Here is a 14,653-nt window from a genome sequence, read left to right as displayed (position 1 = left end):
CGCCGCAAACCCAGTTTAAACACCAGGCACCAGGTGATCTGCTTAAGAACCACCGGGCTCACAGCCGAGCCTGGTGGTTCTCACGATTGCAGGAAATCGGGCTAGCAGAGGCTAGCCCGATTTTCTACAATCATGTGAATAGTCTCTTGGACTTCCAAAAAGCTTTTGACAAAGTTCCCCACCAAAGGGTCTTGAGTAAACTTAGCAGTCATGGGACAGGGTCATGTGTGGATTGGTAACTGGTTGAAGGACAGGGAACAGAGGGTAGGAATAAATGGACAGTTCTCTAAATGGAGAGGAGTAAGAAGTGGGGTCCCCCAGGGATCTGTACTGGGACCACTGCTCATTAATTTGTTCATAAATGATTGTTGGGGTGAACAGCAAAGTGGCCAAATTTGCAGATGACACTAAAGTTCTTAGAGTAGTGAAATCCACAAGAGATTGTGAGGAGCTCCCAAAGGATCTTTCCAACTGGGTGAGTGGACAACAAAATGGCAAATGTGGTTCATAAACACTGATGGGTTAGTTAGTTAGGGTCTTTACTGTGTATATTGATGTTTGATCTAAGATCGTAAACAAACAACTAACTAACTAACTGATGGGGTCTGAACTGTCAGTGACTGACCAGGAGAGAGATCTTGGGGTCGTGGTAGACAGCTCGTACGTGTCGACTCAGTGTGTGGCAGCTGTGAAAAAGGCAAATTCTATGCAAGGGATCATCAGGAAGGGGATTAATAATAAAAATGCTGATATTATAATGCCCTAATACAAATCTACGATGCAGCCACATTTGGAGTACTGTGTACAGTTCTGGTCAATGTATCTTTAAAAGGACATTGGAGAACTGGAAAAAGTGTAGAAGAACGCAACCAAGATGATCATGAGCCTGGAGCACCTTCTTTATGAAGCAAGGCTACAGCATCAGCAGCTTTTTAGTTTGGAAAAGAGGCAACTATGGGGGACTTGATAGAAATGTATAAAATGAGGCAAGGAGTAGAAGAGTAGGCAGAGAAATTTTTCTCCCTCCCTCACAACATTGGGGTCAACCCATGAAACGGAAGGCTGGGTAATTTAGGACCAAGCAAAGGAAGTACTTTTTCACACAGCGCATAATTATTCTATGGAATTCTCTGCCACAGGATGTGGATGGCTTTAAAAGGGACTTAGATAAATTCATGGAGGACAGGTCTATCAATGGCTACTAGTCTAGTGTCTATAGGCCACCTTCAGCCTCAGAATCAAGATGCCTCTGAATACCAGATGCAGGAGAGCAACAGCAGGAGAAAGGGCATGCCCCTCACCTCTTGCCTGTGGGCTCCTCAGAGGCATCTGCTGGGCCACTATGTGTAACAGAATGTTGGACTAGATAGGCCTTTGGCCTGATCCAGCAGGGCTGTCCGTATTTTTCTTTATGTTATGATTACAAGTGCATTTCCCCCCAAGTACCTTCATGACAGGGGTGGGAATCAAGCTTTTTGCCTGGTTTGTCATTTAAATGGCATTGGGAAGAATCAAGCAGCTCATTTTTGTTCTCTTTTTAAGGAGGAACAGAATGAAGTGGAAAAGTGAAAAGCTGCAAGTCTGCAGGATGGAAAGAAAGGATCAAAAGCTTAAAAAAAAGCCAGGCTGCAACAATTTGACAAGCCTAAAAATCAACACCAAGTTCGTATATGATCCTTTGTACTGAAGTGATCAGATGTTGGCAGCAGTAGTTTGCATTGTTTTTGGTTCAGTCCCACTACCACTGGAAAGGATCTGGGAAAAGCTAGCTTTTCCCAGATCCTTTCCAGTGGTAGTGGGACTGAACCAAAAACAATGCAAACTACTGCTGCCAACCTCACAGAAACAACACAACACACATTTAAAAAGATGTACTAGACCTCCATCACCTCATATTTGTACTTACCTGATTCTCTCAATTTTTGAAGTCTTGCCATTTGTACCTCCAGTTACTTTATTGGGCAATAGCTACAACCACTAAGATTCAACAACCAAGAGTATAGGGCTTCTTTGAGATGCTTTAGCTTTGTAGGTTTTAGCCTTGACATTCTCTATGCTTACTATGATGCTATGCTTCTAAGTATATAGCTTGCCCCCAAACCACCAGGCAGGATTGTAGGAAATCCAAACACATTCACTAATCTTCAAAACATCTCCATAAATACATACACAGTATTTAACTACTGCCGATTAATCCATGTATTCCTAGTTGTACCTGCAAGGAGAGTTCAGGACCGAGTACAGCAACAGTCCTGGAACAGCAACATAACAGTGCCATAACTACAAGTAGTTAAACTAACAGCCAAGGTTAGGGCTAGAGTATGTTTCTTAAATACTATTTGTTAGCATACATATACAGTATATATGCTCTAGAACCAACTGTAAATGAGACAATCCAAGAGTTCAGAAAAAGCATGTGGTACAGTCATTATAGGGATTCTGCCACCTCAGAATATGAGAGTAGAGAAAGATGCTCTCCAGCATGAATAAAGTATCTGCATACCCAAAATGGATTAATCAAAGCAGTTAGATAAAACATTACTTGTCTCTGCCCAAGTAGTTTTGCTGAAGTCTCAAATTTTAATTTCAAAGTTAATTTCAAAGTATACCACCCAGAGCGTATGGACGGGGTAATAATTAAAAGAAAAATCAGCTTCAAGGACTGTACATTATAGCTTTTGGCAAGGTTATTACCTTATGCATATTTTGTTCTTTTGGTTAGAGTCATTAGGTGGCTCTCTTGGCCAGGAAACAAAGCAAATAGTCTATCTAATATTTCAAATCCATGATGCACCATCCTATGCTACAATGACCTGAGACAATATATTCCATTTAAGTTCTTGGGAGACTTTGCTTAATCTAGTAAAATATAAGAGAATTCCAAGTCAATCAGTACACCTGGGAGTTTAATTCCATCTAAAAATACCAAACAGAGACAAGACTTGGCCGCTGCTATTAGGAGAGCACTAGAAAAAGGGAAAGCAGTGCTTGAAGTATTCAAACCTATGCAATAAAAGCAACATCCTCAGAAAATGCCATGGCAATAATATGTAGTCTCTTGATGGGGAAAAAGACAAAAGGAAACCAGGCCTCTTATATCTCTGCTCAAATTTCCTAATGTTCACTCAAACCGTTCCACCTATGTTATATTTATGGAGATGTTGATCCAACAATCCTTCTACCTGACTCAATGCACAACAGCAGGACCAGGTTTCTGCTGTCACAAATAACTTATTTTCCATTCTGCCATTTTCAGTGTTCAGATCCATACCTGTCTCAATAACACAACACTGATGCCCCAATATTTCATATTATATTGGATCATTTTCAGACTGTGTTGCCCGAGGAGGTGGACAGGTTGCTTGGAAGGCTGAAGCCTACAACGTGCGTCCTCGACCCTTGCCCTTCATGGTTGGTGAAGGCTTCTAGGGAAGACTAGGTCCATGGATGGCGGGGGTGCTGAATGCCTCTCTAGAGCAAGGGGTGGTCCCCCCTCGCCTGGAGGCAGCAGTCATTAGGCCCCTCCTTAAAAAGCCCTCATTGGACCCAGATGACTTAATTAACTTTCAACCAGTTTCAAACCTCCCCTTCTTGTGTAGGGGAGTGTTGTGGTGTCTCAGCTGCAGGCAGTCCTGGATGATTCAGATTACTTAGATGCTTTCCAGTCTGGCTTCCAACCTGGATATGGGAGGAAAACTGCCTTGGTCACCCTGGTGGATGATCTATGTCAGGAGATAGACAGACCGAGTGTGACCCTGTTGATCCTTCCGGACCTCTCAGGGGCTTTCAATACCATCAACCATGGTATCCTTCTGGGACATCTCTCTGGGTTGGAACTTGGGGGCACGGTTATACGGTGGCTCCGCTCCTACCTGGAGGGTCCTACTCAGAAAGTGGTGCTGGGCATGCCTGCTCCACCCCTTGGGGGTGCCACAGGTGTCTATTCTGTCCTCCATGCTGTTTAACATTTATATGAAACCTCTGGGAGAGGTCATCTGTGGGTGGGGGCTGAGGTGCCATCAATATGCTGACGACACCCAGATCGACCTATCTTTTAAGTCAGCGGACAGCAGGGAGGCAGTGGATGTTCCAGACTGGATGGGGGCAATCAAGCTGAAACTTAATCCAGATAAGACGGAAGTGCTCTGGTTTGGTAGAATTGATCATCTGAGTAGTGAGGTAGATCTGGTCTTGGATGGGGTCACACTCCCTCTCAAAGACAAAGTCCGCAGTTTGAGAGTGCTTCTGGACCTGGTAGTGTGCAGAAGTGCCTTTTACCGACTACGGCTGGTACGCCAGCTGCAACCCTTCTTGGAGAAGTCGGACCTGACATCAGTCACTCATGCGTTGTTAACATCCAGATAGGACTACTGCAATGCGGTCTACGTGGGGCTGCCCTTGAAGTCTGTTTGGAAGCTTCAGCTGGTCCAGAATGCTGCTGCAAGGATGTTTGTGGGTGTGTTTTGTTTCATCCCATCCTGTGGCAACATCAATAGTTACCGGTCCACTTCCAGGCTAGATCTCGACCTTAAAGCTCTACACGGCTTGTGGCCAGGTTACCGGTCAGACCGCATTCACCCATATGAACCTGCTAGGGCCCTTCGCTCATTGTCTCAGGCCCTGCTCATGGCTCCGCCACTAACTAGAGATCCGGTTGGCAGGAACTACAGACAGGGCCTTTTCTGTTGTAGCCCCTTGGCTTTGGAACGCCCTCCCTGAAAAGCTCCACCATGCCCCCTCCCTCAGTGTTTTTAAAACAACTAACAACACATCTTTTAAAAGAGGCTTTTAAATGATCCATCTTTGGTTATATCTGGTAGGTTCTTTAGTTTTTATAACACTCATTTTTTAGCTTTTAAAATAACTTTTAATTTGCAACTTAATACGGATTGTGGTTTTTAGACTTTTAACTTGTTTACTTGATTTCATTGATTTTATTATATTTTGTGTTGTATCTATTTTATTATTGTGAGCTGCCCTGAGCAGCAGTGTACTGGAGGGGCAGGGTATAAATATTCTAAATAAATAAAGCTCATAATAAATATCTTTTGCACTCCTAGGGATATATTAAAGCTAATGTCCTACATGAGCAAACATATTAGAAGAATGCTGCTTCTGGTTATCTTGTCTTATGACAGGGAGAGGAGACAGTATCTCTCCCTCACAAATCACAGTAATTATGTTGGTCCCAAGATTTGCTGTGTTCCTTTGAAGCCTGGTTAGGTTCACCTCCCAAGAGTTCTGCAGTTTCGGCCCAATTTGTGCAGTAACTTGGAATCTTGGGCACCTGACAGACCATCTTCATCTTGCACGTTCACAAATCTCCATTTTTCAGACAAATAAATAAGCAAAATGCAATGAGGTGCAAGGATAAAATCCAGAGCTCAGCCCTTTCAAAATTATTTTCCTGTTTCCTTTAATTTGGCAATAAACTTCACTTTGTAATTGTAATGTATGTTGCACTACAAGTATGAATTGCTCTTCATTCAATTTGCAACAAACAGTCTTGAGGTAACACGCAGCAGGAACACAATCTGCCCCAGAAGCCTTGCTTCTGTCAAAGCAGCTGCCCACCAATGGAATAGGATAATATGGACGGCAGAAGGAAGTAGTCCAATGAAAATTGATTTGACTTATTCAAGAGGTACGAAATTATTTTCATTCTTGTAGCAATACAAGAGCTAAGTAAAAGCTGAAGAGTAATTAACAGAAACACAGCAGGTACATTTCACCCACAAAGCTTATAATATGATATGTACCATTCATGGCCAATCTATAATTGCCTCCAGCAAGATTAACCTTTGGCACTGAACTGCTAGCTTTATGTACTATTATCTACTTTAGCTTCTTGACACATAATGTATTTAAACATCAACAGAAGCAACAAAAAATCACTTTGGTTTAACCGTTACCTAAGTTATCACCACCTACCAATCTGTCCCCAGAGATCAAACTAAACAATAAATAACAGTTATATGAAAAACTTTGAACACAAAAATACTGAAGAAAGGGGAAATCCAACAGCAATGGTGAAGCATCTGAACATCCAATTAGATGCATTTTATACTGTGAAGGCAGATATACCCCACTGGATAGTAAGAAATAATTCGTTGTCTGTTCTTCAATGAAACTGTATTTCTTTTTGAATGTTTCTTCACAAAATGCATATTTGAACTGAAGAAAGCAGTGAGAGAACAAGAACAGACGGCTTTATGCATATGTAATTGCTGAAAAATCTACATGTGTTTCAAAGCTTAGCTATGTGGACCAAGAGTTAGCAAAGTTATTTACATAATCTGGGCTTAAATTAAAAAAACAAACAATTATATGTGCTAGTTGCTACTCAGAAGAAAGATCTGTTGTCCAAGATGCATTATTGCAGTCAGACTTTCTCCCTACAACCCAAGTTGTACATTGGAAACATTCTGCCCAAGAACATGCAGTGTCTTCAAAAGCAATGTCACATCAAACATGCTGGCCAACTGGGGCTTCCAGAAGCAATAAGCAAATGATAAGCAACTGTAACAACGGAACAGAGTATAGCACTGTGAATCTAAAGCCAACATTTATACTGAAACCAATTCCAAATTCCAAATTCCCTTCAAAAGCTCCCACTTCCATATGCCACAGATTGAGATGCTGAGAATAATTGAGATGTCTAGATCAGGCCTTTGGCCTGATCAAGCAGGGCTTTTCTTATACCACCCTTTGTCCCAAGACCCCAGGGCAGTTAACAAGATACAACAATCAAATGCAATTAAAAAAACATAAACAGAACAAAATGTAGCTAAAAGTTTTAAGAGAGCAAGGACAACACATTCACCAAAAGCCTGGCTAAAAAGGGCAGTCTTCACTCTCCTCCTGAAGGCTGGGAGTTAGCCATGCAGATTTCATCCGTGAGTTCTACAGCCTGGGGGCAATAACTGAGAAGGCCATGTCCCACGTACTTAACAGGCCTTAGCAGGTGTCAGCACACAGAGCAGAGACCTCCCACCAATCTAGTCAGGTGGATAGATTCAGCTGGGAGCAGATGGTCCCTAAGGTACCCAGGACGCAAGCAGTATTCCCAGATGTTGTTCACTACAATTCCCAGCATTGCCAGCTACAATGGCCTTTGGCTGGAAATTATCAGAGTTATCGTCAACACCAACAGCACCTGGGAATTCCTGTTAGAGCAGTGGTTCCCAAACTGGGAGCCTCCAAATGTTGCTGAACTACAACTATCAGCCCCAGCTACAATTTATTGTGGAAGGGGATGATGGGAGCTCTAGTTGAGCAACATCTGAAGGGTCCCAGTTTGGGAACCACTGTGTTAGAGGGAACACTGGACTCATGCCATTTAAGGTTTTAAAGGTAATAACCAGCACCTTTAATTGCACTTGGAACAGACCGGCAGCCAGTGCTGTACCTTCAAGATTCGAGTATTATGTGCATTACAAGCAGTCCTAGAAATCAATCTTTCAGATAATCAGTTAACCGGGGACTATTTCAGTGTCCCTTGAATGTTCCCTTTTTATCCTATAAAGCCCCTTTCAAGGTAAGCACCTTTGATAATCATTTCAGAGATAGTTGCTCTTTTTGCCATCTCATTGCACCCCATCGTCCTTGCCCTTCCCTGTGCTTCATCCTGGACAATTAGCTATAGGGAGTGCCCCCTTTTATTTATGTTTATTGTTAAATTTATACACCAACTTTCCCTTGCCTTTCTCCTGCTCCCAGCAGTCTATTATGCTTGAGCCCCAAAGTCCCCCTGCATATTTTGTGTGTGTGTGTGTGTGTGTGTACATACACACAGACACACACACAAGCGCAAATGTAGGTAGGAATCTAACTAGCTAGAGTAGCTGGTGGCCGAGGTTCTATCTTTTACCAGATTAGTGGGAATGGGGTACATTTCCAATCCCTGCAGGGAAGATGGCTCCCTCCTCCCAAGAATGAAAAAGGGATCCTTGTAGGGACCCCCAAACTGTCAGCCTCAAAGTCATTAGGAATGGCAGAACTTGTAATTCATGTTTTGTGCCAAAACGTCTATATCTAATCCAGTCATCTCCTGCATGGGAATGGGATGTAAGTGACCCAGGGAGCAAGCTTCGTTGGTGGAACAGCAATTTTTCATTCAAGGACCATCCGAGCAATACCCATAAAGTGCTTTCCCTTCTCGCTAAACTCCTCTAGGTTTGAAAATGGTCCTCCTATACTTGTGGCACTCACCGGGCAAGCAAAGTACCCTTCTCTTGGGCACCTAATCCCAAGAACCGTTTTTGTCTCATTAGCATAAAGCCACCCCAAGGTTCATGTCTAGTCCCAGGAACCATAGCTCTTTTCTCATTTACAAAGCCATCTTTAGCATTCTCTCCATGACCAGAAAAACTTCCACATAACCAAGAAAATCCTCCATAAGTCCCCATTTCCACCTCATTTGCATAACCCTGACTGAAACACTAGTGGCAGCTGGGAAGCCAAGTTACGGCCCATCCTCAAAACTAGGAAGCCGTTTCTCCCCAACCTTTCCTACTGTTTCGACCAGAGTTCATTTGGGCTCCTCTTCTGAACTACCACTGCTCCCTTCAATGAAGTTCAGTGGGGCCAATCTGATTCCTGTACCCAAACCTCTCTGGACTGAATATGTACTGTATTGCTTCCCACTTCCTTCACTGACCCTCCAGCGTGGTTGGGCTGCTTCGTATCCCCAATGTTTGTCGGTCTTCTCCATCTCCTGCAGTTCTCCGCTCTCCTTCTCCCACCCTGCATTGTCTGTTAACCCATATTCGTTCAGGTCTGTCTGTGTCTCTCCCTCTCCATGGAAGTCCTCACTAACCATTCCTAGTGGGTTGACCTGAAGCCGCTTGTGTTCCCCTCCTAACTTTGTTCCACTAGCCCCATGGAAGTCTAAACAGGCTCAAGTGTCTGTTTCGTGAACCCATTTGGGTTCACCCTGTTTCACTATCTCCCTTGGTTCTCCAGTCAAACTCAAACTGTTTCCCCTCCCCAATGTTGTCTCCATGTCTGTCTTGTCCTCTCCTACAGTCCCTTGACCAATCCCACTTTGCTTCCAAACTCATTCAGGTAGAAATTCCTCCACCCTCCACTCCACCTATGGATCTTTGTACCAACTCCTTTCTCTCATGTGACCCGATCTGGTTCCAATGTTGTCCATCTGGTATCCCCCGTGGCACCTTTCCCATCTCTCCTACTCCATTTACAAGACTTAGGATAGTATACATATAGTAGAGCAAGTCCCTTTAAATGTTAATTTAAATATCTCATGTAACTGAAAGTGAAGGTTAAGTAAAGGCACCCAGACATGCATTTCATTTTGCATGTTCTGTAACACATGGGAAAGCCCTGCCTGTTCAAATGAAACATTTTTAAAGCCTCACTCTGTAATCAATAAAATATTTTTATTTTGATGTTAAACGTGTTTGTCAAAAAATATTGTAGGCCTGCTTTATTACCATCTCTTGGGTCTCAAAGGTACAACAGTATGCCCTCGTAACAAAGGTTGAAAAGCAGGAGAGAAATAATTCAAAATATTAGACCAAAGTTGCAGAATGCAGAACAGATCTGCAGTCACTGTAACTCAAGAAGTTCAAGGACTTAAAACTGTTCAGTTTTATAATTCATTTACATCAATTACTAATTTTCAGGTTGACCTGAGATCTGACAGCTTTTACATACTGTAAACAAAGTGCCACATTATACAACTTAAAGCATTTTTAAGATAGATCGTGCAATCTTCAAGTCATTTCCCCCAAAGTAGTCCAATTTACTTCAATAGAAATACTTGAATCTCTCCACATTAAAAGATTAGATAAAGTGTTAGATAAAAATGAATTACCTTTTTATGCTTTATTCCAGCATAGTGTGTCTGGAGCATCATAGCATTCATACATGGAACTTTACAGATCTATGGAAAGTTCAAATAATTTATTTATAACATTATATTCACTTATGTAACTTTGTGTGAAGTTAACTATGAAGTTAAGACACATGCATGTCAAACATACAAATATCTTTAAATGATGTTTGCATGCACAACATTAATACACAACTCATTTGGTAATGTTCACATGTAGTGCATGCAAGTCAGCATTACCAAACCTTCATTATATTAGTCCCTACAAACAACTGCCTACAACATATAAAAAGAGATGCCAATATAAACACTACTACTACTTCTAGCAGTGATATTACTTAAGCACTATTAAGTAATGACTCCAATTGTTTAAGGGTAATATAGGAAGTTTCTACTGTTATTTCTTTATTAGTACCCTAAAGTACCTCAATGACCTCAATGTTTAGGTCAACTAATTTGAGTTTGCAAATCCGACTCAATCTTCTAACTTATTGCAGACAATGGCAAAAAACCCATTTCGACTCTTTACTCTGAGATGAATTACCCACAGGATTTCTAAATGTTAACCCACAGGTTTTATTAATAAAGGCTTTAATATTCAGCAGTAGCTTTACTTCAAGTTATTAATACAATATAACCATCTTGTAATATTAACACAAGACAGACCACCAAGAGAAAGATACATACCTCACAATAATATACCCTCGCTGCCCGTGTCTCCTTTTTCTCCAATTCTGAGCTGGCATCTTCTTCACCCTGGGTGCTCATTGTGCAAAGAGGGGGTTCCACCGGGCTTGATCAACAGGCTGATATTGAGCTTAAGACTGTTAACAGATGCATTAAAATAAATCAAGAGCTTGAGAAGAGAAGAACATTATTTATACACTTTCACCGATATAGATAGCACTTTATAGAGCAATGAGCAGCATATAATTCACGTCTGAACTCCAGAAATATTGTGTCAAACATTTTGTGTCAAATGTGTGTGCCTATCAAAACATTTTGAGCATGCAATGCAGGAGGAGACATTTCACCACTCCCCCCTTGCTTCCTGTGGTTCCTCCCAAAGTCATAACCCTATGGATTCAGCAACTCACAAGGACATGTTTCTGGGAGGCATAGTGGACTACAGAAGAAAGCGGGAGTGGGGGAACTGTTTAGTTTTGTTTTTACAAAAGTCACCTCCATCTACGGCACATACAAAATGTTTCTTTGACATGCACAGCATTTCTGGATGTCAGTCAAAGTGTTCATATAGACAGGGAAGGGGCGGGGGGGGAGAGATCAGGATCTGAAAGAGCAGATATCTGAAGGAGAAAGGGGTGGTACCCTGTAGGAGTTCTTGTAAAGAATTCCAGTAGGAGAGAATGGATGCGGTCATTTAAGGCATGCCTGTTCAATTTAGGGCCCCCAGCTGTTTTTGGACTACAGCTCCCATAATCCCCAGCCATAGTAGCCAATAGCCAGGGATTATGGGAGTTGTAGGCCAACACCTGCAGGAGGGCCAAAGTTGAGCAGGCCTGATTTAAGGGAACAAGAGACTTCCAGGTAGCTGAGGGTGAATGAGCTGAAGGAATGAAAGCCACAGATCATGATAGATTTGGATACAAAGGCTGAGAAATCATCATCATCATCATCATCATCATCTATCACGGTCCACGACCAGGCAGCAGTTACAATAATAAACAGTTACAGGAAACATAATTTAAAATGCTCCGATAGGATTTTAGCAGCGAAGTCTGGTAGAGAGAGGTGAAGGTGATCAAGCGGTGGCCAACAACAAAAGACCAGAGAAAGATTACAGTCATGGTGCGCTTCTAAAGCAGGATGAGCCAAAATCCTTACATCAACACATCTGCATCTGAACAGGCTCCAGGTGGCCGAAAAGCAGCGGATCCTACCCACAACAGTCAAGAGCGCGGGGCTTAACTTGTGTCCCAGCATCTACTCTGGCAATGTCAGAGCACAGCCCTTGAAAGAGCAGAACCGCCACAAGCGGCGGCCTCGGGCGTCTACCACTGGGAAATCTCCACACAGAGACAGAGATGCACCGAGGTAACTTTGGTGCCTGGACCGAAAGGCCTTTGGGAGGACCCGCCCCTCGCCTCGTTTCCTGCAAAATTAAGCCTCATCATGCTTCGCTGGGCGACCTCACCACCAGGGACAGACTGAAGAGGGTTGGGGGGGTTAGGGTTAGGGCTGTGGAGGCCCTGGACTTTGGCCCAGAAGTCCAGGGGGAAGAGCATCTCTGCACAGAAATGCGAACTCTATCGTTCCGAATCGGACTGCCTCGCTCGGCGCACTCCTGTCCTTAGCCACTACTAACCTGGTAGCCACAGGCAACCATACAGTAAGACGAGGCGAGAAGAAGCAGGGCGGGGGGTGGCGGTGGCGAACAACAACAACAATTTATATACCGCTTTTCAAACAAATGCTTTCAAAGCGGTTAATATAGGAAAAACAACAAATAAATAAGATGGATCTCTGTCCCCAAAGGGCTGACAATCTAAGGCAAGGCCCTACGCGGCAGCCCGCCCGCCGGCCCGCCTTCCTCCCCGCCCGTTCAGCTTTGTGGGCCGCCCCAGGCGCCACTTGCTCTATTTGAGACTGCAGATACTCCTCCCCGACAAAGAAGCGTTCCCCTTTTCACCTTCCCGCGCTACCATAACACCATGGGGGTGGCGCAGTTAACTCACCCGAAATCTTCCTAGGCCGCTTGTTCCGCCGTAGCAACAACCCAGCCCCGATATCTTCTTCCAGCGCGAACTACCACAACGAAAAAGGGGGAGGGAGAAAATAATCCGCTCAGAACCCGGATGTCTCGCGAGTCGCGAGATAATAACAGCCACGTGATTCTGTGCTGTTTAGTAGATGCAAGGCTGTGCAGTGTGCACAAACGCAGCGGCAGGTGGGTGTTGGCTGGTGTTTGGGTTTGTTGGTAACGTCTCGTGTGTGAGCTACAATAAATTGTTTCTCAAGGAGCAAACGGTGGCTTGTCATTCGGTGATCTCTTTATACATTTTTCTGTTGCTATCAAGCCATTTCTTCCAAATCTAGGAAATCTGCTTGGCGGGATGATTTATACAAATGGTTCGCCAAGGGGAACAAGCTGGCGGACTTGCTTGTAATTGGGGGTGGGGCGTGGAGGAAGTAAGTAAAATTGTGCCGTCGGAAGTAGTTCACCAAAAAGTACCCACTGAGATTTAAGAAGAATCGGAGAGTGCTCTTGGTCCTTGGAGAACTAAAAAAAGCAGTTCTCGAAAGCGAACCCGCTGGGGTCTGGGAATCAAGGACCTATTAGCACTTATTTAAACTACAAAAAAACGGTTTGTCGACGAAAATAAACAGGAGTTGTGTTCTGCTGTTCTCTCTTTTTTTCTTACTTAGTTACAAAATGTTGTTCACTAGTGGAAACAAATTGGGGTGCTTGGGGCTGTGAACCTGGAACTCTTATGTGCTTCTTGCGGTATAAAGAGCATTTCTTCAAAAAACACAAACTGGAGTCTGTGAATCTGGAACCTTTTGAGGGTTTTTGCTGGAGTGGGACTACAAAATGTTCATTATACAGTGGAATCTGTGATCTTTTAAAGAAATAAACCCCACAAAGACTAATCTATCAGAGACACTTTAATAAGAGTTTTCTTTAAAGGGCAGATTATATAGATCTTCCTGTGCTGGATGGGGTTACACTCCCACAGAAGGAACAGGTATGGAGCTTGGGAGTGCTCTTGGATCCAGGCCTCACCATGGTATCTCAGGTGGAGGCCATGGCCAGGAGTGCTTTCTATCAGCTTCGGCTGATTCAACAGCTGCGTCCATTCCTTGAAGAGAATTCGTGGTGCATCCGCTGCGCTCTACGTGGGGCTGCCTTTGTAGGCTTAGGCACCACTATAACTCATAAAAATAAAAACAAAATAGCTCTTCAAAAGACCCCTGAACAAGTCAAGAGATTATTTCTAAACCCTTGGAAAGAAAAATCTGTGTAATTTCAGAACTTTCCTAACTAGCTTCTCAAAAAGCTTCTCCACACAATTTATACCATGGCTTTTAGCAAGAGCTTTGGAATTCCATTGAGCTGCCAAAGATATATGTGAATTTCTGTCTTAAAATGATGTCTTCCAAATCCCTTTGCAAGGTCAGTTTGCATTTCAATCACACTGAATACAACACACACTTAACTAAAACATTCATGCTCAATAGCTTTTTGCATATCTTATCTTCTGCTAATCACTGAGTGCCTCAGCTGGAGTGGAGAGAGTCAGAGAAGTCAATTTCAATTGCAATGCTTTTCCGAAGAACAAAGCATTCTGTACGAAACAGTCATTTCGATTTGGAAAAATCTCTGTTTTTTAATTCTTGATTTTGTTTTGGTTACAAAACCTCCGAAATTGCCATTTTCGGGCACAAAACATTTTGTACCCTAATCGAAATGCACAAGCCTAAAGTAAACCACAGCATTTAATATATATATTTATATAACATGAAATTAGTTTGGAACATGGTTTTGATCTAAAATGTATATTTTGATAAAGGAAGACAAATCTCAGGTGTCGGAGAGCCATGGCATTTTGAATATGGCAACTAGAGTAGGATATTCAGAGGCGTCTTAGAGGTAGAGCTTGTTATCTGCAGTTGCAGCACCCACAATTTCACGTATCTGCAGTTGGGCCATGTATACCCAGCCTGTTACCCGTAGTTCTAAAAATAGTTAACATTTGCATAACCGTGGTTCCTAGGTGCCTGGAAATTACTGTTAAGGTCATTTTCAGCCGCCATTTTGCTGAACAGAGCCATTTT

General features: G+C 43.0%; 1 protein-coding gene across 2 annotated transcripts in view; it reads right to left on the bottom strand.

Moving 5' to 3' along the window:
• The window catches only part of LOC128332090 (uncharacterized), a 51,002-nt gene extending 38,302 nt beyond the window's left edge, over positions 1-12,700 (bottom strand). Inside the window, exons 1-3 of one of the 2 annotated variants that reach the window (XM_053266359.1) lie at positions 12,553-12,700; positions 10,544-10,680; positions 9,839-9,907 (exon numbers count right to left, since the gene is read on the bottom strand). In XM_053266359.1, the coding sequence (XP_053122334.1) occupies positions 9,839-9,907; positions 10,544-10,624 (150 nt within the window). In that variant the 5' untranslated portion in view covers positions 10,625-10,680; positions 12,553-12,700. Of the gene's footprint in view, positions 1-9,838; positions 9,908-10,543; positions 10,681-12,552 lie in introns of those variants that run through there. The other variant, XM_053266360.1, reaches the window with a different exon arrangement.
• Positions 12,701-14,653: the final 1,953 nt, after the last annotated feature.

The sequence above is a fragment of the Hemicordylus capensis genome, chromosome 6 (assembly GCF_027244095.1).
Source record: "Hemicordylus capensis ecotype Gifberg chromosome 6, rHemCap1.1.pri, whole genome shotgun sequence".
NCBI lineage: Eukaryota > Metazoa > Chordata > Lepidosauria > Squamata > Cordylidae > Hemicordylus > Hemicordylus capensis.
The sequence above is the reverse complement of the archived record's forward strand: the minus strand, read 5'-3'. Positions and strand labels throughout refer to the sequence as shown.